The sequence below is a fragment of the Vespa velutina genome, chromosome 4 (assembly GCF_912470025.1).
Source record: "Vespa velutina chromosome 4, iVesVel2.1, whole genome shotgun sequence".
Taxonomy (NCBI): Eukaryota; Metazoa; Arthropoda; class Insecta; order Hymenoptera; family Vespidae; genus Vespa; species Vespa velutina.
Window position 1 is genome coordinate 9,066,956 of NC_062191.1, and position 21,516 is coordinate 9,088,471.

At 28.2% G+C, this 21,516-nt stretch overlaps 4 protein-coding genes across 19 annotated transcripts; 1 reads left to right on the forward strand and 3 right to left on the reverse strand.

The window, feature by feature from the left end:
* Positions 1–986: 986 nt before the first annotated feature.
* Positions 987–5,131, forward strand: LOC124948367 (longitudinals lacking protein-like). 3 transcript variants are annotated; one of them, XM_047491874.1, is made up of 4 exons: positions 987–1,139; positions 1,658–1,881; positions 1,954–2,162; positions 2,359–5,131. In XM_047491874.1, the coding sequence occupies exons 2-3, from the start codon at positions 1,693–1,695 to the stop codon at positions 2,146–2,148; spliced, it is 384 nt and encodes a 127-aa protein (XP_047347830.1). In that variant the 5' UTR covers positions 987–1,139; positions 1,658–1,692; the 3' UTR covers positions 2,149–2,162; positions 2,359–5,131. The 3 variants fall into 3 exon arrangements, with proteins under 3 accessions (XP_047347830.1, XP_047347831.1, XP_047347832.1); XM_047491875.1 differs by lacking the exon at positions 987–1,139 and adding an exon at positions 1,176–1,530; XM_047491876.1 differs by lacking the exon at positions 987–1,139 and adding an exon at positions 1,176–1,460.
* Positions 5,132–5,321: 190 nt separating this feature from the next.
* On the reverse strand, positions 5,322–12,321 carry LOC124948366. 13 transcript variants are annotated; one of them, XR_007100692.1, is made up of 6 exons: positions 11,756–12,321; positions 9,351–10,065; positions 7,556–9,253; positions 5,971–6,160; positions 5,758–5,887; positions 5,322–5,654 (listed from the first exon to the last, which is right to left on the reverse strand). XR_007100692.1 is itself a non-coding variant. In XM_047491870.1 (4 exons), exons 1-4 carry the CDS (start codon positions 11,871–11,873, stop codon positions 5,645–5,647), a joined length of 387 nt encoding a protein of 128 aa, XP_047347826.1. In that variant the 5' UTR covers positions 11,874–12,282; the 3' UTR covers positions 5,322–5,644. The 13 variants fall into 13 exon arrangements, 3 of the variants coding, with proteins under 3 accessions (XP_047347826.1, XP_047347829.1, XP_047347827.1); XR_007100690.1 differs by having other exon boundaries at positions 9,351–9,542; positions 11,756–12,317; XR_007100695.1 differs by lacking the exon at positions 7,556–9,253 and having other exon boundaries at positions 9,351–9,542; positions 11,756–12,288.
* A 284-nt stretch (positions 12,322–12,605) lies between these two features.
* Positions 12,606–15,916, reverse strand: LOC124948365 (arrestin domain-containing protein 17-like). Its single transcript, XM_047491869.1, has 8 exons — positions 15,801–15,916; positions 14,617–14,754; positions 14,316–14,530; positions 14,024–14,209; positions 13,743–13,942; positions 13,262–13,521; positions 13,042–13,170; positions 12,606–12,925 (listed from the first exon to the last, which is right to left on the reverse strand). The coding sequence occupies exons 1-8, from the start codon at positions 15,913–15,915 to the stop codon at positions 12,912–12,914; spliced, it is 1,257 nt and encodes a 418-aa protein (XP_047347825.1). The 5' UTR covers position 15,916; the 3' UTR covers positions 12,606–12,911.
* Positions 15,514–20,859, reverse strand: LOC124948364 (arrestin domain-containing protein 17-like). Of its 2 annotated transcripts, XM_047491868.1 has the most exons (8): positions 20,520–20,855; positions 19,249–19,404; positions 18,943–19,157; positions 18,646–18,831; positions 18,358–18,557; positions 17,906–18,180; positions 17,699–17,827; positions 15,514–17,611 (listed from the first exon to the last, which is right to left on the reverse strand). In XM_047491868.1, the coding sequence occupies exons 1-8, from the start codon at positions 20,632–20,634 to the stop codon at positions 17,598–17,600; spliced, it is 1,290 nt and encodes a 429-aa protein (XP_047347824.1). In that variant the 5' UTR covers positions 20,635–20,855; the 3' UTR covers positions 15,514–17,597. The 2 variants fall into 2 exon arrangements, with proteins under 2 accessions (XP_047347824.1, XP_047347823.1); XM_047491867.1 differs by lacking the exon at positions 15,514–17,611 and having other exon boundaries at positions 17,618–17,827; positions 20,520–20,859.
* Positions 20,860–21,516: the final 657 nt, after the last annotated feature.

Genomic DNA, 21,516 nt, shown 5'->3' on the forward strand with positions numbered 1-21,516 from the left:
ATCGTTGAACGTCAGAAAACATCAGGCCGGAACCGATTTCCAATGAGTTATAGCTATAAAATCTCCTTCTCGATACGTCGGATAGCGCCTCGAGAAGTGTGCCGATCGATTGCTTACGCGAGATCGTGCAATCGATCAACAACTTTTCTTGAGGGAGCATCTAATTCACGAACCTCTCCAAATTTTGCATCATTTAGTCAGGATTAATAAGGAAAGGAATTATTCATTTCGATTATATATCTCCTTTTCTTTTTTTATTCTCATAGACGTTTTCAAATTTCGAGTGAGATTCTATGATATAGGAATACTTTAAATTTGATATTTCTACTTTATCTAAATTGAATAATAATCAGTATCAGTAGCCTCGTGGAACAGAATTTATATTTACGATCGAATTTATCTATAATCGTTAAAATATTATTACGAATGGTTTTTCCTCCTTTAAGAAATATTATATTAATTCGACTTAATTCCTTCAAGTGTGAACTTAAATTTTTCGCATTAGATGCAACGTAATAAACGTCAATTGTGTCTGTGACAATTAATGTTTTCCACTGAAAATATTATTAACGTTAAATACAGAGAATATATTTTTATTTATATATCATAATATTATTTAAAAGAAATTTTTGAAGTTAGAAATTTTATCAAACAGGAATATATTAAGCGAAAAGTACCTATACATATTCAAATAGATACTTTTAAATCACTTGTAATATATATATATATATATATCTCAGTGAGAATTCGTTTTTCTTTCATTATTATCAATTTATTTCCTCAGTTTCTATATATATATATATATATATATATATATATATATATATATGCTATTAGAAACCTCGCCGGAAAATTTCCTATTCGAATTTCGATAATAATCGAAAAGTGAGAAATGAAATGGCGCGCATAGCACCATCTCACGGTTGTTAAAGAGTTAACTTCTATCCGAACGGAACTTTCAGCCGAATTAATACGAAGAGTACCGAGTTTAACCGAGTATTCTCGCCGTGATATTAGCCACAACAAAAATTTGGTAGCGTTCGCATAAAAACTTTTCGGCAATATACGTGTATATTTTTCTCATCCTTTGTACGGTTTTGTCACCCTCATCGAGGTCTCCAGTGGCCAGTACAATCGAGGCGAGTATAAAATTTTTGTAAGGTTATTTTTCTCGCGCGTTTAATTCCGATGGGCCGTTTTTTGGGGCCAGAGCGCATTTGACGGAACGGACCGACGGACGCACGCGTATTGTTGTGATGAAAGGGAATATCATGATCCATCGTCATCCGTTCAATTTTTCGATACGATAGCCCTCGAAGACTAGAGGAACGAATACTCGATGTCGTCGATCTCCATAGTTTCGCGTCTTTGCTTAAGAATTACGCATTTTCGCGGGACTTTCTGAGACTAACCTAAAAATGTTGCTACGTGTAAATCCAAGCGAATAGTTTTCCAATTACGTACGTGTCAATGTATCCTACTAATGACCTTATTTTACGCGATATATTTGAGACAACCTTCAGTTTTGCTGTAAGATTTTAAACTTCTGTTGTTCTCTTAATATTTCCATTTTTGATGTTTAGAATTTTTTAGGATAATTTGAAAAGTGAGTAAGGCATATTGTGTTCTTCGATATGAAAATTTTAATCTTTTACAGGTTTAAGTGCTTATAGAAAATTTTGGACATCGACAATGGCAGGAGAACAACAACAATTTTTTCTTAAATGGAATGATTTCCAATCCAATATGGTATCATCATTTAAACATTTGAGAGACGAAAAAAGCTTTACAGATGTAACGTTAGCTTGCGATGGGCAAACTTGTAAAGCTCATAAAATGGTGTTATCGGCTTGTAGTCCCTATTTTAAATCCCTATTAGAGGTATGATTTCATGAGTGAAGATTGAGTTATTTTATATACATTATGGATTTAAACGTTTTCATCATGTTATAGGAGAATCCGTCCAAACATCCCATTATAATTTTAAAGGATGTCGCTTATAGTCATCTTCAAGCGATTCTGGAATTCATGTATGCAGGTGAAGTAAATGTTTCACAGGATCAACTACCAGCCTTTCTTAAGACCGCAGATCGACTCAAAGTTAAAGGATTAGCTGAAGCGCCAGGTGCCATTAAAAGGGAAGGTTAAAAAAAAAAGTTGTGGTAAGGATTTGTTAGTTTTAAATGAAATTTTTTAGTTTTGCTTTTTATCCATTGGGGATGGAATTGGTTTTTTATACTTTGAAGTTGATTTTACAGTAATCTAGATGTATTCTATCTTATTTTAATATAGAGATGATAAATGCAATGTTTAAATATATTATGTGTAGATTGGAACAAATGGGATTCTTATTTTCAGGTCTTTGGAAAGCGTGCAGACTGAAAAAAAAAAACTGTAATAATGTAAAGTGATTGCGCAAACACATACCGTACACATATACAGACACAATACAGTGCACAACTCAGTGTCCTCTGGTTCACGACTAGGATCAATGCATTGCAACAATGTAAATTATAAATTTTCTTATCTTCGGTTAATGTTATCGTTGTATCGGACTTAGATGTATTAGTATATGCAAAATGTTGATGCTCGTCTTGAACCCAATGTGCCACAGTGTTGCGACAACATTGATTATTTTTTTAAAATAGAGTGCTGCAAAAAGCGGATAAATATGGGTCGCGATAATCTATGATGCATGCTGACCGGGGCAGTTTTGTAGATCATATGGAAATGTTAAAGGAATCTTTTATGACTGGTTGTTTTTTTAAATTTGATTTATCGACAGAATATTATTTCTTATTGGTTTACAGATCTATTCACGAGGTACAGAAATCTTGTTTGATGTACAGTTTGTTGTTTAAGATTTATTAACACTTAGCATTGTATAATAGCATAGAAGGATCTATGGTTGTAAGGATAAAAGACAAACTCGAATGGTAAATGATATTGTCTTCTATCGTGGATAGATTTGCAAAAATCCCCGGCCATCCATTTAAAGAATGTTAGATCAAGTTTACTGGAAGTTGTAACGTGCGTGTCGCACATTCCTTTTTTATTATTTGTGTGAATTGATAGATCGCGTTGTTCCTTTACACTTGACAGACGGTAATAACAAAGATTATTCGTAATACTTTCAAACTACCCGGTACCAGTTACCTCTTCTAGTGATCATGATTTTTACTTAACCAAATACTGCCAGTATTTGTACCGGCGTATTCACAATATTACCGATAGACCAAATTTATTTATGATAATATATTAAGGGTTGATTCTCTCAAAACAAGAGAAGGTTATTGTAATATAAGTGAAAACAAATTTTTGTAAAGTCGGAGCGCACAGTTCCTTTCTCCTCCAGAAATTCAGGATAATTAGTGAATATAAGAAGGAAGTCAGGAAACATTATCGAGTCAAGGACATGAATATTGATACAATACATCAATAATCTTGACTTTTTTTTTTTTTCTTTTTCTTTTTCTTTCTTTTTTTTTTTTTTATCAATATGCTGTTGTTAAATGTTTTTAAAAAGACTTAATGATCTCGACAATTTGATCCGTTTATCTGAAATGGATCTTGCTCTTCGTGGTATTCCAATAAGACTTTTGTAAAAGAAAGATGAATTATAGACTACTATGATGAGTGATTGGGTTTTGTTAGAAACAAAAGTACACTTTTTATACTTTGCACGTGTCCTTAAAAAAAATGTTCTTATTTTTTTGGTTATATCAACCATGTATAACGAAATTACATATTATCTCGCGCATTTTATTATTTTCTTTCGTTTTTAAAGGAAACAAGTCCAAAGCTCATAATTCCTGACTTTACTTTTATCATTTCTTATGTATTATTAAACTGGCTAATTGCAAAAATAACACACGCGATTCTCGTGCAAGCGCGCTAATATAGTGCCTGATACGGTTCATACATTCGACACATTTGCAATTTGGTTTCGAACCATAATGCATAAGTATAAGTATTTTTACAACGCCGATTACTAATTAGAATTAAAAATACGTTCGTACCGTGAAAAGTTGTATGTACTACTTCCTGACACACAACGTAATGAGATTGCAGTGCTTTTTTCTTGTACGTATATGCCGTTTCGGACGATTTTGCGAAAATATCAGATTAATGTAGTCCATTTGCAAAACAATTTTCTTTCGTATTTATTTTTATTCCTTTTTTCTTTTTCACTTTTCTTTTTTCTTTACTCTTTCTTCTTTTTTCTTTTTTCTTTTTTCTTTTTTCTTTTATTACGTATACGGTCTCACTGAGAACTTTCTAAGGATTCCAAAAAGAAATAGATTGCAACAATGAATTGTAAGTGCAATTTTTTAATTCTTATATTTTGCTTTCTTGTTCTTTTTCTTTTTTTTTCTTTTTTTTTTTTTTTTTTTTTTTTTTTTTTCTTATATCAGTTTTTCCTTAAATCGCATTGTCGTTCGACAGCGAGATACTTGTCGAGAAAACACTTGTATTGTAGAAAATAACGTACGTTATACTAAGATGGTTGGATTTAGTTCCTACAAAGACACATTCATCAGGCATCTCTGGTGGTCTTCAAATTCAACGATCGTTGTACCGTACAGATTCGCTATCCTCTATGTGTAACAAATGCAAAGCAAAAAATGAAAAAAGAAAGGAAAAAACGCAAAAAAAGAAAAAGAGGGAAAAAAACAAAAATGAGAAAGAAGGAAAAGCAAAGTTTTAGTGCGTGTTTCGCATGGAGAAGAGAAAAAAGCGAAGACGAGCGATCCGACGATTAACTTCATAGCTCGTTGTAAATTCTTCTTGATCGTTCTCGTTTAGCAGATTTTCAATATGTGTATGTCGCAAAAGTTCTTTTCCATTCAATGTATTTTCTATTTTAAAAGAAAAACAAAGGAAAGATTCCTTTTAAAATATGATCGTAGACAAACGAAAATGCGAACGATCGATCAACGCCAATTTCCGACGAATCTCCCGTTATTTCCTTTTTATATATTGATCTTCTGACGAAACTCTAATCCTCCCTTTTACATGATTCTAATTAATGTTACTAGTTTTTTTTTTTGCTATTCATATGGCTCGATGATGAATTATGATTATGATACGATAATGTTGAGATATAAAAATAAATTGTGTAAATATACTACATTTTTTTTCGAAAGAGCGATTAATTCCACCCTTAGTCAGAAACGAGAACGTAAAACATATTTGCGCTCCGTGAGAATTATTTCAAACCAGTCACTTCAGTTAATTTTTTTTTTTTTTGTACATTGTGGTACGTATAAAACAAAAAAAGAAACAAAAAAAGAAAGAAGGAAAGAAAACAACAATATCCGTTTGTACGCATGTAAGTTATTATTGTGAGGACACGTATGTGTATATACATATACATAATTAGTCATTATAAGCAATTATAAATGTAGAAACATTAATGTGTAACTTAACAATAATTGTACAGACAATAATCATGATCCAAGTGCTGAGAATAGATTATACAAGATAGATTCTGTACTTTCGCACACGCGTCGTTGCTTTGTCGTTTTTACTTTTATCATAATTTTATTTACGATATTTTATATATGTTTGGTGTGTATGGCATATAATTTAAAAATTTAGTATATCCAACGGAAATTAAAGAATCTAATCTAAAATTGTTTACTTAGGTGGATCTGAAAAGATAACGATAATATGAATTAATCGGACTCTAAAAAACGAGAAAATAATAAAAAATAGAAACGTACTTGAAATGTGTGTGTGTGTGTATAGACTTACGAGAATTTATCAAATGAAAAAACTGGATATCTTGGAGAAAAAGGCTGATCTGCATCATAAATGGAATTCGAATCATCATCGTACTCGATATTATCAGCCTTATGCATACATTCTTCATAAAAAGAAGATTCTACGGAAAAAAAGGATGAATTGTTTAATTTTAAAAGCCATAAAGAAAATTTACTTCGTAAACTTCAGGTTCTTTCGACTTACGCATATTCCATCCTATTGATCGATTTTTTGTTAATTGGGATTCTTTGAAATTAGGTGTAGATATTTCTGATAAATCAGTTACTTTCCTTGGTGGTTCAGCAAATATAGGTATTGTTATAGGCATAAGTTCTATGACAATGGACACCAAATGGTTCTTAATAAATTATTAATGCTATTGGTTGAATTTTATCTACTTGAGGCCATTGTGTTCATGGTGAAGGAAAAAAAAATGGTATTATTCTAATTAATATTGAATATTTTCTATCAATCTTATAGTTATTAAGTATAATACAAAGATAATCAGTCATTGTAAGAACATGTATAGGATTTTAATTGTAGTAAGGTGGTGGTGATGGACGTGTAAATTAATTAAACGTTAGATCTTAGTTATAGATGTATGCGTATACATATATATATACATATATATATATATATATATATATATATATATATATATATATATAATAATTTTTATTGATATTAGTGGAGCAATAATATAATTCTTGATACTATTAGTGACTTTAGTATATAATAATATTAGTTACATATTCAAGAGCTTTGATATTACTTAAGGGTTACTCGGATCGTTTTATTTTTAAGAAACAATCCTAACACATATTCATCTTACTTCGAATATTTTTTTTTAAAACCATCCACGTCCATTTCAACTAAAACCATCCATATCCACCATTTTCATATCTTGTTTGCAACTATGTACTTTATTACATATTTATTATATACTTTTTTTCTTCCAGCTTTTTTATCGGTTCCAATCATTTTATTTATTTATTTATTTTTCTTTTTTCTTTTTTTTTTTCTCTTTTTTTCTTTTTTATCGAATTCGTTCCTCGAATTCATTCCACACACTCATCTTAAATACGCTCGCAACTTTGTATTTACTCTAGTGTCCATTATCTCGCACGGACATATTTATGCATACACGGAACTTTCCTATACATCTATATACTTTATCATTTTCTCTCTCTCTCTCTCTCTCTCTCTCTCTCTCTCTCTCTCTTTCCCCCTCTCTCTTTCTCTCTTTCTCCCTATCTCTCTCTCTCTCCCTTCCTCTTCTCTCTCCCTTCCTTCTTCTCTCTCTCTCTCTCTCTCTCTCTCCCTCTCTCGTTTTTTCATGTTCATATATATCAGTAAAAACAAGCACACAAGAAAAAAGATATAACTTAAGATTCTAAGGCTTGATATAACGCGTTTCATAAAAGATCACGTATTAACTGCGCCTTCGTCGATGCTTACGTATTCCTTACGATTTATTTGATTTTTATTTAAATGAGGATCCAATATCGCTAAAAAATCATTTATATCTAAACAGTATAATTTTATTGGTATAGTTTCAATAGTATTACTGGATATTATGATCAAGTTTTGTTCTAATCGATCAGTTGAAGTTATTTCACGCCAATATCGAATCTTCTCCGAGACAAGGACAATTCTATTTCTAGTGATCTGTCGTTTCGCATATCTACCAGGAATCTCTTTTATTAATTGGTTTTAAAGCAAGCAATAACAACTGTGTGATTCTTATCGTTACAATTAAAACATCGCAAAACAGTTATATCTGACTTACCTATCGGTAGATGATCGATCATAGAATCTGTCTTCTTTTTCTTCACCAAATTGTTAATTTCGAGTTTTACTTTAAGCTAATTAAGATCGCCACTTTTATATAATTACTATTTTTCAACTTGAATCATCCTTGATGCCATTAATCATGCATTCGATCAAGTCCTTATCTTCGATCTCCTCTCCCCTTATAAACCAATTTCCTTCATAATCATATAATAGTCCTTCACCGTTTCACCTTCCTTAATTTTACGGAATTTTAAGAATTACTTCCTTTGTTGTAATTCGTCTTGCAGATTTACATTGTCAGGTTTAGCCGAAAACTTTTTCAATAATAACGATTTCCATTTTTCCCAGGTAAATATGTCTTGTCTTTTTTTTTTTGGACGAACTAAGTGGCGGCCAATCCTGTCAATGATTCCTTCGTGAGTATAAGCTTACCCGCGTTCGATAAATTAAATAATCTTGGGTTACGTTCGAACGGTTCCAGTCACGTTTCAACAGGACAATTGCCGCAGCCATTGAAAGGTAGAATTATGTCTTTTAATAAGAGAATTTTTCCTGAAAATTCTAACTCGTCGTTGTTTATGTTGTATAGCGTATGATTTCGTAAATCGATTGTCTGTACTGCTTTTAATATATCCTCTTGCATCGTGCCTTTGTTCTTAATTTTATTCTGATTTATTAATTTCTGACAAATTTGTCGTGCTACGTACTCTCGAATTTCTGTACAATTTATACATATTAGGTTGTATATCCCTAACAAATCGATTAATATTAAATTTTCGATCGCTTATTTCTTTTCATTAAAATCAAGTTCTTTATTATTTATACAACGAACTAAACGAATTATGCTTATATACAGTTTCTCAATACTGTTGCTTAATTCGGGTACTTGAGATTAATTTTCCATTTTGCTTAATTAATTCAAAACAAATGTATATCATTAAATATTTCAGAAATCACGCACATGTAACAATTTTTTGAATATTCAGTGAACACGATGTCCTAGCTTTGATGCATGTTTGATAAATCAATATTCAAATATATCCTTCAAAGCTTATTCTTCTGTTAATATCCTTTAATGAATCCTTTGCTAATATCACTTTTAAAACTATGGCAAGTTGATCGGCGTATGAATTAATTAAATCACAGTTATAGATGTGTGTATATATATATAAGTTTAGTAAAAAGAACACGTTAGAAACAAAATTTTAGTTTCAGAATCTAATATGCTTAATATAAGCTCTTCGCAAAAGGCCACTGATTGAATGCGCATATCTTGACTTTTAAAAGTTTTTTGTAACTGTTCGTAAATGTTATCATTCATCAAACAAAAATTTTTGTAATACATCGTGTAATTATCTATATTTAACATATTGCGTGTTTATATGATTAGTGGTGCTCATTTAGTTTATTATTTCTGTATTGTTAATTTATTACTATTTTAATGTATCCTGTGAAACGTGTTAAAAAATGAAAAAAGAAACGAAAATTATTTTAAATTCACATGCCACTGACATGAATGTTTATATATAAACCATTATTCTAATTCAATAATATCATAATGTTAGAAATTAGATTGATGGAACATGAAGAAATGGAACATGAAGTTTCAGTTTTGTTTGATTGGCGTTCTAATTGGTAATTCGACTTGGTTTTTTTCTATCATGATTTTTTGTTTTATTGTGAGACCTTCCACCTGAAAAATTTAGTTGTTGATATTGTTAGGATTTTAAACTTATATACATATACATACACACACACACATATATATAAAATGATTAGAAAATAATTACTTCTTCTAGTTTCGTATAAATTTTCATTACATTAACGTTCGATGATTTTACAACTATGAATACTTTGGTCTTTATATAATAGTTTGCCCTAGAACGTATCTTGAATTTGGTATTTTTATTTGGACATTTATCGATCCTTTCGTCGAAGTAATAAAACGAAAAATTTTTTGACGTCTCTTCGTCTATTTCAATCTGAAACGAAAATTTTATATTCCATTTTTATATTTTTTTTTTTTTTTTTTTTTTTTTTAATTAGAAAAAAGAAAAAAATAATTAACACATTATATGCGAAAGCGGATCCAAATCGAACGATGTGACAACATGTAGATTTTATGTTTCAATTCTATTTCCATGGTACATCGATCATTGCTTTTGTCATATGACGAATATATCCAATTTTATATTGAAAACTATACGATATGTTTTTTGATAATCGAAAAGTATCATCTCGTCGTTCTTTATATTTCAAACGAGAATTTTTAATAAATTTAAATCTTATTTTTTTTCATTGGAACAATTTTACATTTATTAGAATTAACTTATGCTTATTATCACTTTCGTTTTATATCCTGTACTGTTTCCATTGTCGCTCAATAAGCATAAGCTTTTCCTTTAAAATGTACTGTTAAATCTGGAATTCGTTTGTTTCATTCAGATATCATTACTCGAACGGATTTTTATTTTAGTTGTTTTTTTTTTTTTTTTAAATAAAATCCTATCGAAAAAATAAAATTCACAATGTTAATTTTATTGATCTATCATTTATATTATCATTTTTATCGATAAAATAAATTGTAACAATAAATAATTAATGAAGTAAAAGGTAATCATACTGTTCAATTTACTTTAAATATTACGTAGATAAGAAAGTAAGATATTACTTAATTAAAGATATATTCATGATATGTATATAATTACTTTTTTTTATTGAAATATAATTAGAATTTTGCATGTAATTCTTTTGTATGTTTCATACTATTATGCTCTCTTCTATCCACGATAAAAGGATTATTTTCACTATCACATTTACACTTTATCTTTGATTGGACTTTATATTAAGTGTCTTATTTTAAAAGGTATAACAGGAGGAATAATTGTAATATTTATTGCAGTTATTTCATAGACAGTACTAATTTCAATATATGAAAGTGATAAAAATTTTTTTAAATAAAACAAAAATTCTTGAGAATATCTGTGCAAATTCAACGAGTATTTACAACGTATTATTTATCGAATTAGAGTGCCTTGATGTTTAATGAATTCTGTAATCACAATAATGTTCCTTTTCACTGTTTTTGCATGGAAATAATTTTTTAAATCTATGAAAAAATATAACTAAATAAAAAGAAAAATAAAAATTGTTTAACAAATTCATCGGTTACTAGACGTTTATAAAGGAAAATTGGTTGTATTATTGCGATTGTACGGTCCATTAAATTTTAATACGCCATCATAATTGAATGAAATATTAATGAAAACGTTCATTCATATGAAATGCTCTCGTCGGATTCGTATTTTCTACAATTTTTTTTCGAATTAAAATATCGATTTACATTAAAAAAAAAAAAAAATTGTTTTGACTTACGCATCTTGAAAATAGCATCATCTATGGTGCAAATAACTGCAATAAATATTACATTTCGCTTTGAAAATCTATGAAACTTTATATGAAATATTTTTTTTTTTTAATTTATAAAATCAATAGGATCATAGATATTTGAATGTATCATTTAAACTGAAACACTCGGTATAATATAACGAATCTCATAATTATTTTTCTAAAATGAGCTTATTTAAAAAAAATACACCGAGATGACCAATTGAAGTTTAAAAAATTATTTAGATAGACATTTTGATCTTTTAAGATAATATTTCAGTAATTAATACATATAGAAAATATTGATAATGTATTTGTTATTTATTTAATGTAATTATTTTTGTATATTCTATAATAATTTTATATTTAATGTCGTAAAGTAATATTATAAGGTAAATTACATGTTCATGGAAAACAATATCATCTAATAATATCAATTAAAAAATCGATAAATTATACGATCGATAAAAGTCTTTTTTATACGTTATATTTTATAAAAGAAAATTTATTTGGCGACTAAAAATTTTCTTTCTGTCTCTCTTTCTCGTTTTATAAACATACACAAACACGCATACATAGGCACACGTGTGCGTACGCACACATACACATACACACACGCATATACAAATTTTAGAGACTTTCAAAATCATAGATTTTTTTTTATAGCTAAATCATCATTTTAAACAAAATAAAACGAAATAATAATTGGAATGATGATTCGATGAAATCGATAGATCCTCGTTTCTTAATCTTATTCGTATATATTAAAAAAAACACGTGCTTCGCCGATAATAAAATGTATTTTTACCTCGAATATGTTTTTTTCCCCCATTCGATTCGATGATCACATAACCGGTTATATATTCTCCTGACAAGTAAGTCACATCAGCTCGATCATATTTGATAACAAACATCCTTGGAGACATCTTCACTGTTCACGATCACGGAACGTTGATCCCGAAGAAAGAAACTTGTGGAAATTCTTTGAATTGATTAAAGTGAACAAAAATAATTCGCGAGGAGTTGCCAGATGATGATCACTTTGACGACTAATAGATTCTTTTCACGTAACAGGTTCTCGTCACGTTGCTAAGCCTGTTGGCCTTTAATATTTTTCCTCATTCGAAGTGATTTAACATATGTTAATTGAATTGATAGTTTACTCCTTCTACAATTCTCATGTCTTTTGATTAAAAATAAGAATCAATTAAGAATTTTTTCTCCGTTTTTCATTACTTTTTTCTATCTCCTTTTCTTCTTAATAATCAATCTTTCGTAATCTTTTATTTTTAATAATTTAAGCAAGTGAATAGATCGATTTGTTGAACTTTCTCCGATAATGTTTTATAATATGTATATATCTTGGAACAGACTACTTGATGTCCAAAAAATAATTTTATATATATATATATATATATATATTTTTTTTTTTTTTAAATAAATTTTCATTGTTAACTCTTGTGATAATATTGAGATTTAAAAATGAATTCTATAAATATACTACAGTTTTTTTTTTCAAAGAAGCAATTAATTTTGTAATTAGTAAAAAACGAGAATGTTCATTTGCAATCTCTGAGAAATATTTCAAAACAGGATCTCCCGTTTTTTTTTTTTTTTTTTTTTTTTTTTTTGATATTATGATACATATGAAACAAATAAAAAATGAAGAACAAAAATAACAATATTCGTTGCATGTATGTAAGTTATTATTGAGAGCATACGAAGATTATATAATATATACATATATACATAATTAATGGTTATTATAAGGAATTATAAATATAGAAACACTAACATATTACTTAAAAAGAATTGTACAGATAGTAATCATGATTCAAGTGCTGAATATAGATTATACGAGACAGACCCTGTACTTCCGTTTTGATTTATTGTAATTTTATTTATGATATTTTATATATGTTAGTGTACAGTCATATTAATGAATGAATCTAATCTGAAATTATTCAATTAGATTGATCTGAAAAGATATAATAATATAAATAAATTAATAGGATTTTAATAACAACAACAAAATAAAAATAGAAACGTATTGCACATGTGTGTGTGTGTGTGTGTGTTTGTGTAAATACTTACAAGGATTTCTAAAATCGAAAACTGGATATCTTGGGGCAAATGGTTGATCTGCACCATAAACGGAATTCGTATCATCATTGTCCTTGATATTATCGGCTTTTTGCATACATTTTTCATAAGAAGGAGGCGCTAAGAAAAAAAGAAAGCAAAACAAGATAAATTGTTTACTTTCAAAAATTTGGAAAGTTTATTTCAAAAACTGTTGATTATTTCGACTCACGAATATTCGTTCCTATTGATAGATTTGTTAATTGGAATTCGTTCAAATTAGTTTGAGTAATTTCTGATAAATCGGTTACACTTGGTGGTTCAGTAATTGGTATAGGCATAGGCTTTATGGCAATAGACATCGGTGGTTCATAATCAATTGTTGGTGCTGTTGGCTGTGTATCGTCTACTTGAGTCCATGATGTATATGGTGAAGAAAATAGAGGTATTGTTCCAATTAATATTGGATATTTTTTATCGATCTTTGTATGCCTGTATTAAATAAAATAAGATAATCGATTGTTTAGAAAAACTTGTAAGATTTTATTTAATACGTAGTGAGTTCATGTGATATTATTTTTGTATTGTTGATTCGTTTTTATATTTTATCGTTTTATTTTTCTATTTTAGCGACGGGCAAAAAAACGGGCAAATTGTTGTTAAATGATGCAAACAGAAAGAAAAAATAAAAAAAGAAATTGTTGTAGACTCACATGCCGTTGACATGAACTTTAACACGTAGACAATATTTCAATTCAATGATACCACAATGTTCTAAATTAGACGGTGGCAAAGGTGGAACATAAAGTTTCAAATTAGTTTGATGATGCTTTCCAATTGGTCCATCTTCGTGATTCTTTTGTACCAAGATTTCGGCTTTTTCTGTGAAGCTTTGTGCGTGAAAGATAATTTCCTGGAAATCTAGTTGATCACTATACGGATGGAAATGTAGACTTATATATAACTATATTAAAAATTATTGAAAAATAATTACTTCTTCGAGTTTCGTAGAAATTTTCGTTACGTTAATGTTCGACGATTTAACATCTGATATCACTTCGGTCATTATAAATTGTCCTGGAACGTATCCTAAACTTGGAATTTTTATTTGAACGTTTATCGAGCCTTTATCGAAGCAACAAAAGGAAAAATCTTTCATTGTCTCTTCATCTATTCCAACCTGAAACAGAAATGAGATTTTATATTCCATTTATTGTATATTTTTCTCCCTTTTTTTTTCTTTTTTCTTCTTTTTCTTAAAAAAAAAAAAAAAAAAGATAATTTACACATTGATGCGAAACGGGATTTAAATCAAATGGGGTGATAACAGTGAATGCAGATTTTGTCCACCAATTTAATCTCCATGGTATATCGACGATTGCTTTTGCCGTATAACGAATATATCCAATCTTGTGTTCAAAACTGCACGGTATATTTTGCGGCAATTGAAATGAAAAATAATATTCGCTCTGTCCTTCCGGAAGTTCAGTTCTAACAGTCTCTGTATTTCAAATAAATTCCCAATAAATTTATATCTTATCTGTTTCGTTTGAAAATTTTATTAAGATTAACTTATATAATATTTACCGGTCGATCTATTTAGCAGCGATTGTTCTATACTGAAATACTTTTCACTGGCAGTGTGATCACCACTCAATGTGGAATCATTTTCACTTCCCGTTGACCAATGAACATGGGCTTCTCCTTTGAAATGTACTTTTATATCTAAAATATCGTTTGTTTCATGAACATATTTATTTTGAGTTCTTAACTAAATGAAATTTTATTGAAAAGAGTTAAAATTCGTAATGTTAATTTTAATTTATATCATCATTCTTATTGATACAGTAAATTATAACAATAAATGATTAATAATAAATGTTGATTATACATTTCCATTTACTTTTAAAATTGTTAGATAGAAAAGTATTATTGCTCGTATATTCAAGTTATATTTCTGAATCATAGATAATTATTATTTATAGTCTTAAATAATTGATCTTTTTCATGTTAATGCTTCTTCTAAATATTTTATCCTAAAACGTTTCGATAAAAATATGAGTCATTTCCTTTATCACACTAATACTTTCCTTTATCTCCTATGATTTTATTTTACACAGATAAAAAAATTTGACATTATTATCTCTCAATGATTTCTTTGAAAAAAATATAACAAAACGATCGATTAAAGTTTAAAAGATTGATTAGGTAACATTTCAATCTTTCAGGCAATTTCAACGGAAAATGTAAATTCAATGCAATGATTAAATACATACAGGAAATTCATAATGCATTCGTTATTTGTTTAACGCAATTATTGTTCTATATTGTATAATAATTTTATATCATTCAATGTCAATAAAATATTTTGAAGTGTTCATAGAATACAGAGTATCATTTAATAGTATGAATTTAGAAATTGATAAATAATACGATCGATAAAATTCATTGTTACTTTTCTATAAGTTGTACTTTCTTATGAAGGAAATTAATTAAAAATTGATGATTGTTAAAAAGTTCGATGGCTGTTCTCTCTCTCTCTCTCTCTCTCTCTCTCTCTCTCTCTTTCTTGCTGTATAAACGCTCACATACACGTTTACATACACGTACATATTTAGTCACTCTCTCACACAATTCAAAATAGAATATTCTTCTTTTTTTCTCTCTTTTTTTTTTTTTTTTTTTTTATAGATATTCTCGTTTCTTCATTTTATTCATATATTTTAAAAATAACACATGTGTTTTATTGATCTTGAAAGGTTTTTTTTTACCTTGAACACTTTTTTTCTCGTTTAATACGATGATAACACGACCGGTTATATTTTCACCTGGGAAGTAAGCCGCATTAGATCGATCATATTTGATGACAAACATACTCGGAGACATTCTTATTGTCTGTAGGATCGAAGAACGTTGATAAGAAAAAAAAAAAAAGTATAAACTTGCAAGTTTTTCGAAATGATTGTCAAGTAAAGCAGAACAAAAATAGATTACTCGAAGCTACCAGAAGACGATTACTTTGGTGACTAATAAAATGTCCGCACGCAAACTCTTTGCTAGGCTATCAGTATCCCCACTTTTATTACTTAAATCGATTTAACCAAATGTCTGTTAAGTGTTTGAATTTCTCATTTTCTGATAAGTTAACGCACGTTTATCACTCATTGTTTTTATAATGGTTTACGTCAACAACATGTAAAAACGTAATTTTTTATCAATTTTAATTAACAAGGTCTTATTTTAAAGATTGAACCTTCAATCGAGGACATGGCTTTATCGAATTTTTCAATAAGCTTTATTTTTCTTTTGGAAAAAGAAAAAAAAAAGTAAAAGAAATAGCGTCAATAAATGACGTGACTCTTCGAGAATAATTTATGCATAAAAATAAAGACCATGTTTGATATAGTCGATCTAGAATTACGTTTCCTGCCGTAAATGCTGTTTTCAACATCTTTTGTGAGGAAGTTTCCTGACAAAAAAAAGATATATTGGCGACGTCCTTTGAACTTTGCGACCAAAGAGATTAAGTACCAGCGTTACTGATTTTCTACAAACGCATGAGTGATATATTTTGTTTTGTTTCCGTGAATTGTTGTAGAAAATTCACAAAGTATTGTCTACTGGTTTGTGTACTTAAACTGATATTCAAATTTTTTAATTCATTCCAAACGCAAGGAAATGCATTTCGTGATGCATCAGACGGAGAAACTACGATAACTCATTCAAGGTCATTTTAACGAACTATGAACATTCGGATTCTATCGGTAAAAGTAAGGAAATACTTGTTCAATCATTGATATTGTTAGATATAAAAAAATTTTATAATTTCCTATATATTTTATGCTTTAGAAATGTATTAGAATTTTCAGAAGAAAGAGATTTTTTAGCAGACTAGCAAACATCCAAGTTTCTAATTCAAGAATCGTAAGTTCGAGGCTGGATGAATTCCTTCACTTTTTTTTTTTTCTTTTTATTTTATTTTATCAACGTAAACGAACATAATTAACTAATTTATTCTTTTTAAATGTATACATTACATATTATTTTGACAAAAATCAAAATATGAGTACGTTTTTACGTTCTATCTTCTATCAGGTAGAATTGACAAAATTATTTTTTTTTTTTTTTTGTAATTTTCCTATACTTTTTTTTATATCTATTTTATATTTATATATTATTATTATTGCTGCTATTACTATTACTACTACTGTAATAATAATAACGACAATTGAATCTTAAATAGTAAGCATTACAGCTCTCTTATTTCGTACTCACAGATTAAGAATAAAGAATATCTTTTATTACTCAACATTCATCTAAGATATCGATAACACTTTAGTGTACTTTACTAATATTGATAATTAAATAATAATTTACTCTATATAATATTATAATCAAGTCTATATAATTGTTTTAAAAAAATGTTTTTTTTTTTTTTTTTTTTATTTAAACATCACGTAGACGTCAATACAACATTAAAAATAAAGTAATTTTAATCTTGAATTTAAATTTGTATTTGTATTTTAATATACGTTTTTATTAAATTTACGGATATAACATAACATTATTTACTTAGGTGGATCTGAAAAGATACGATAATGTGATAATCAGAGTACAAATAAAAAATAATAAAAATTGGAATATATTGCATATGTGTGTATAAACTTACAAGGTAACATAAGATTGAAAACTGGATATCTTGGTGCAAATGGTTGATCTGCGCCATAAACAGAATTGGAATCATCATCGTCCTTGATATTATTAGCTCTTCGCATACATTCTTCGTAAGAAGGGGGTGCTACAAAGAAAAGAAAAAATAAAATAAATTATTTATTTTAAAAATTAATTCGAAAATTCAAGAACTTTTTCGACTCACGTATATCCCATCCTATTGGTTGATTTGGTAATTGAGGCTCGTTGAAATTAGGTTGAGGCATTACTGGTAAATTAGTTACTTTTTCTGGTGGTTCAACAAATCCAGGTATTGGTACAGGCATAGGATATGTAGGATTGGACACTGATGGTTCTTGATCAATTGTTGGTGCTGTTGGCTGAATATCTTGAGCTGTTTGAGTCCATGGAGTCCATGATGAAGAAAATAGAGGTATTGTTCCAATAAATATTGGATATTTTTTATCGATCTTTTTATGCCTATTGAGTAAAATAAGATAATCGATTGCTAGAAATAATATTTTAAGATATTATTATAACACATTTCGCGTTCACGTGACCTTGTTATTTTTGTATTGTTTGTTTTTGTTTTACTATGCGACGCGCTACGTGTTAAAAAATGAAAACAAAGGAAAAAAGATATTGTTTTAGACTCACATGCCACTAACATGAACGTTTACACGTAGACGATATTCCAATTGAATGATACTGCAATAATTTAAATTAGATGGTGGAATAGGTGGAACATAAAGTTTCAGATTTGTTTGATGATTTGTTCCAATTGGTCCATCGTCTTGATCCTTTTGTATCATGAGTTCTTCTCTCTTTGTTGAGCCGTGCGCAAGAAATGTAATTACCTACAAATCTGATTATATAGCGATAGGATTATGAACGTATATATAAATACATACATATATATATTCAAAATGATCAGAGAATAATTACTTCTTCCAATTTTGTAGAAATTCTTGTTATGTTAATGTTCGACGATTTTATATCTGATATCACTTCGATCATTATAAATTGTCCTGGAACGTATCCTAAACTTGGTATTTTTATTCGAACATGTATTGAGCCTGTATTGATGCAACAACAACAGAAATCTTTCGACATCTCATCGTCGATTCCCATCTTAAAAGGAAGCGAAATTTTATATTTCATTTATATTGTTTCTGTTTTCTTTTTTTCTTCTTATAAAAAAAAAAAAAAAAAAAAAAAAAGAAACAAAAAAGGATTACTTACACATTGGTGCGAAATGGGATTTAAATCAAACGGAGCAACAACGGTGAAAGCAGATTTTGTCCACCAATCAAATCTCCATGGTATATCGACGATTGCTTTTGCCGTATAACGAATATATCCGACTTCGTGTTCAAAACTGCACGGTATATTTCTCGGCAATTGAAATGAAAAATAATATTCGCTCTGTCCTTCCGGAAGCTCCACTCTGTCATTCTCTTTATTTCAAACGAGAATTTTTAATAAATTTAAATCTTTTTTTTTTTCATTTGAACAATTTTATATTTATTAGGATTAATTTATGCTTACCGGGTGATCTCCTTAACAAAGATTGTTTTATACTGAAATATTTTTCAGTGGCAGTATGAACATCAGTCACTGTCACGATTTTCCCGTCTATATTTCGTTCTGTTCGTGTTGTCGTCCAATAAACATTAGCTTCTCCTTTGAAATGTACTTTTAAATCTGCAATTTGTACGTTTTTTTTTTTTTTTTTCTATATTATTTGTCGATATTTTGATTTAATCTTTTTATTTAAATAAAATTTTGTTCGTATAATGATATTTCGTATAATAATATAATTTCGTATAATAATAAATTGACGATGATAATTTTAATTATCAATTATTAATATTATTATTATTTCTATCGATAAAATGAGTCATAAAAATAAATGATAAATAAGAAATGATGTATTATATTATTTGATTTACTTTAAAAATTGCATAGATTATAATGTAACTCATTATCTGAATAAAAATATATTTGTAAATCATTCATAATTATTGTATCTACTTTGAAAGAGGTTTTCATTTTACATGATAAATGATCTTCGTGATCGTGATAACATTTTAATATGTTACGACAAGAGAAGGTAGATCATTTTTTTCTGTCACGCTAATACTTTTATTTATTTTTTATTTCTCTTTATATGGATAATGAACATCAGAATTATTATTTCATAGGGTATTTCTTTTTTCTTTTTATAAAAATGCTACGTTATCGATCGAAGTTCAAAGAATTGATTAGATAGCGTTTCAATCATTCAGGGCGATATGTATCAACGGGATATATGTTACATACAAGAAATTAATAACATATTTATTATTTATTTAACACAATTCTTGTATATTGTATAATAATTTTTATTATTGTCATATTGCGTCGATAAAATTCTTTCATGCGTTCACAAAATACAATATCATGTAATAGTATAAATTAAGAAATCGATAAAAGTTGACATTATATTTAATGATTTTCTTGGAACAGAAAAATTGTTTGATGTCTTTCTTCCTCGTTGTTTAAATACATACATACATACATACATACATACATACATACATACATACATACATACACACACATACACACACACACACACGAGATACATACGCGCTTGTGCTCGCACACACATATTCATTAGTCTCTTACAGGTTTTCCAAATAGCAAATCTCTTTTTTGCAGCTATATATTCATTTCAAATAAAAAAGGAAACGATTGATAGACAATCGTTTCCCTATCTCATTCGTATATATTTAAAATTAGACGCTCTTTTTGTTAATTTTGAAAGATATTTTTACCTCGAACACTTTTTTTCTCGTTCAATATGATGATAATACAGCCGGTTATATTTTCTCCTGGCAAGTAAGTAGCATTAGGTCGATCGAATTTAACAATAAATGTTCTTGGTGACATTGTTACTCTTAATGATTAACAGAAGATCGATTCCGAAAAAAAAAAAATACTCGTAAAGTTCTTCCAATCGATTAAAGTAATCGGTACGTAGTTGCCGGACGAAGATCGCGATTGCAACTAACAAAATGTCTGCACTCAACGATATTATATGCTTGTTTATCTCATCCCACTCTCGTTATTCATTCATATATCTATCAAGTATATCTTTACTTTCTTTATTTTCTCAAAAAAAGAAAACAAAAAAAAAACAAAACAAAAAAATAAAATACAGAGTTAAGAATCTTTTTTATAATAATCAATATTTTATTACATTTTAACGTTAGCCTTCTGTGTGACTACGGATCGATATATTCAATTTCTTTCGATAAAATTGTATACTATGAATTTTGACATTTAAAAATAATTTCAAATATATCTTCAATAAATTGTTTTTTATATATTTGAATATTTATATTTTTCATGATATTTGATGTATTTTTAAAATTCCAATTATATACTTTTATCGACATTTATAGATGATATATTTCATATTGATACTGTTAACGTATGATACTGTATTATACTTATCGTATGATACTCTTTTACCAGATGAGAGATAAGTTACTTACTAGTGAGGTAATACACGCAGGTAATTTAATGGAACGTTTTATTCAATGCATATAATAAATTAAATATATATATATATATATATATATATATATGTTTTTACATATTTAATTTATTATAAATTTATATAATTTTTATTATTAAAATTATATATGTATGTACACATTGAAACACATTTTATCATCTGAAATGTTATATAATATAAATATAATATATATATATATATATATATATATATATATATATACATATATTTGAATATATGATGTAAAAGTA

Bases quoted from the DNA above. Each gene is read 5' to 3' on its own strand.
- LOC124948364 (XM_047491867.1), bottom strand. From the start codon at position 20,634: ATGTCACCAAGAACATTTATTGTTAAATTCGATCGACCTAATGCTACT. The intron at 18,832-18,942 runs GTAAGTAATCCT...CTTCCTTTTAAG, and splicing joins ATCCCATTTCGCACCAATGT to ATGGGAATCGACGATGAGAT. The intron at 18,558-18,645 runs GTAATTATTCTC...TCAGATTTGTAG, and splicing joins TTTCTACAAAATTGGAAGAA to GTAATTACATTTCTTGCGCA.
- LOC124948365 (XM_047491869.1), bottom strand. From the start codon at position 15,915: ATGTCTCCGAGTATGTTTGTCATCAAATATGATCGATCTAATGCGGCT. The intron at 14,755-15,800 runs GTAAAAAAAAAC...ACGATATTTTAG, and splicing joins CGAGAAAAAAAGTGTTCAAG to ATATAAAAGTACATTTCAAA. The intron at 13,943-14,023 runs GTAATTATTTTT...CTAGATTTCCAG, and splicing joins TTTCTACGAAACTCGAAGAA to GAAATTATCTTTCACGCACA.
- LOC124948367 (XM_047491874.1), top strand. From the start codon at position 1,693: ATGGCAGGAGAACAACAACAATTTTTTCTTAAATGGAATGATTTCCAA. The intron at 1,882-1,953 runs GTATGATTTCAT...ATCATGTTATAG, and splicing joins ATTTTAAATCCCTATTAGAG to GAGAATCCGTCCAAACATCC.
- LOC124948366 (XM_047491870.1), bottom strand. From the start codon at position 11,873: ATGTCTCCAAGGATGTTTGTTATCAAATATGATCGAGCTGATGTGACT. The intron at 6,100-11,755 runs GTAAAAATACAT...CCATTGTCATAG, and splicing joins GGGAAAAAAACATATTCGAG to AACTTATGCCTATAACAATA. The intron at 5,888-5,970 runs GTAAGTCGAAAG...TTTTTTCCGTAG, and splicing joins ATCAATAGGATGGAATATGC to AATCTTCTTTTTATGAAGAA.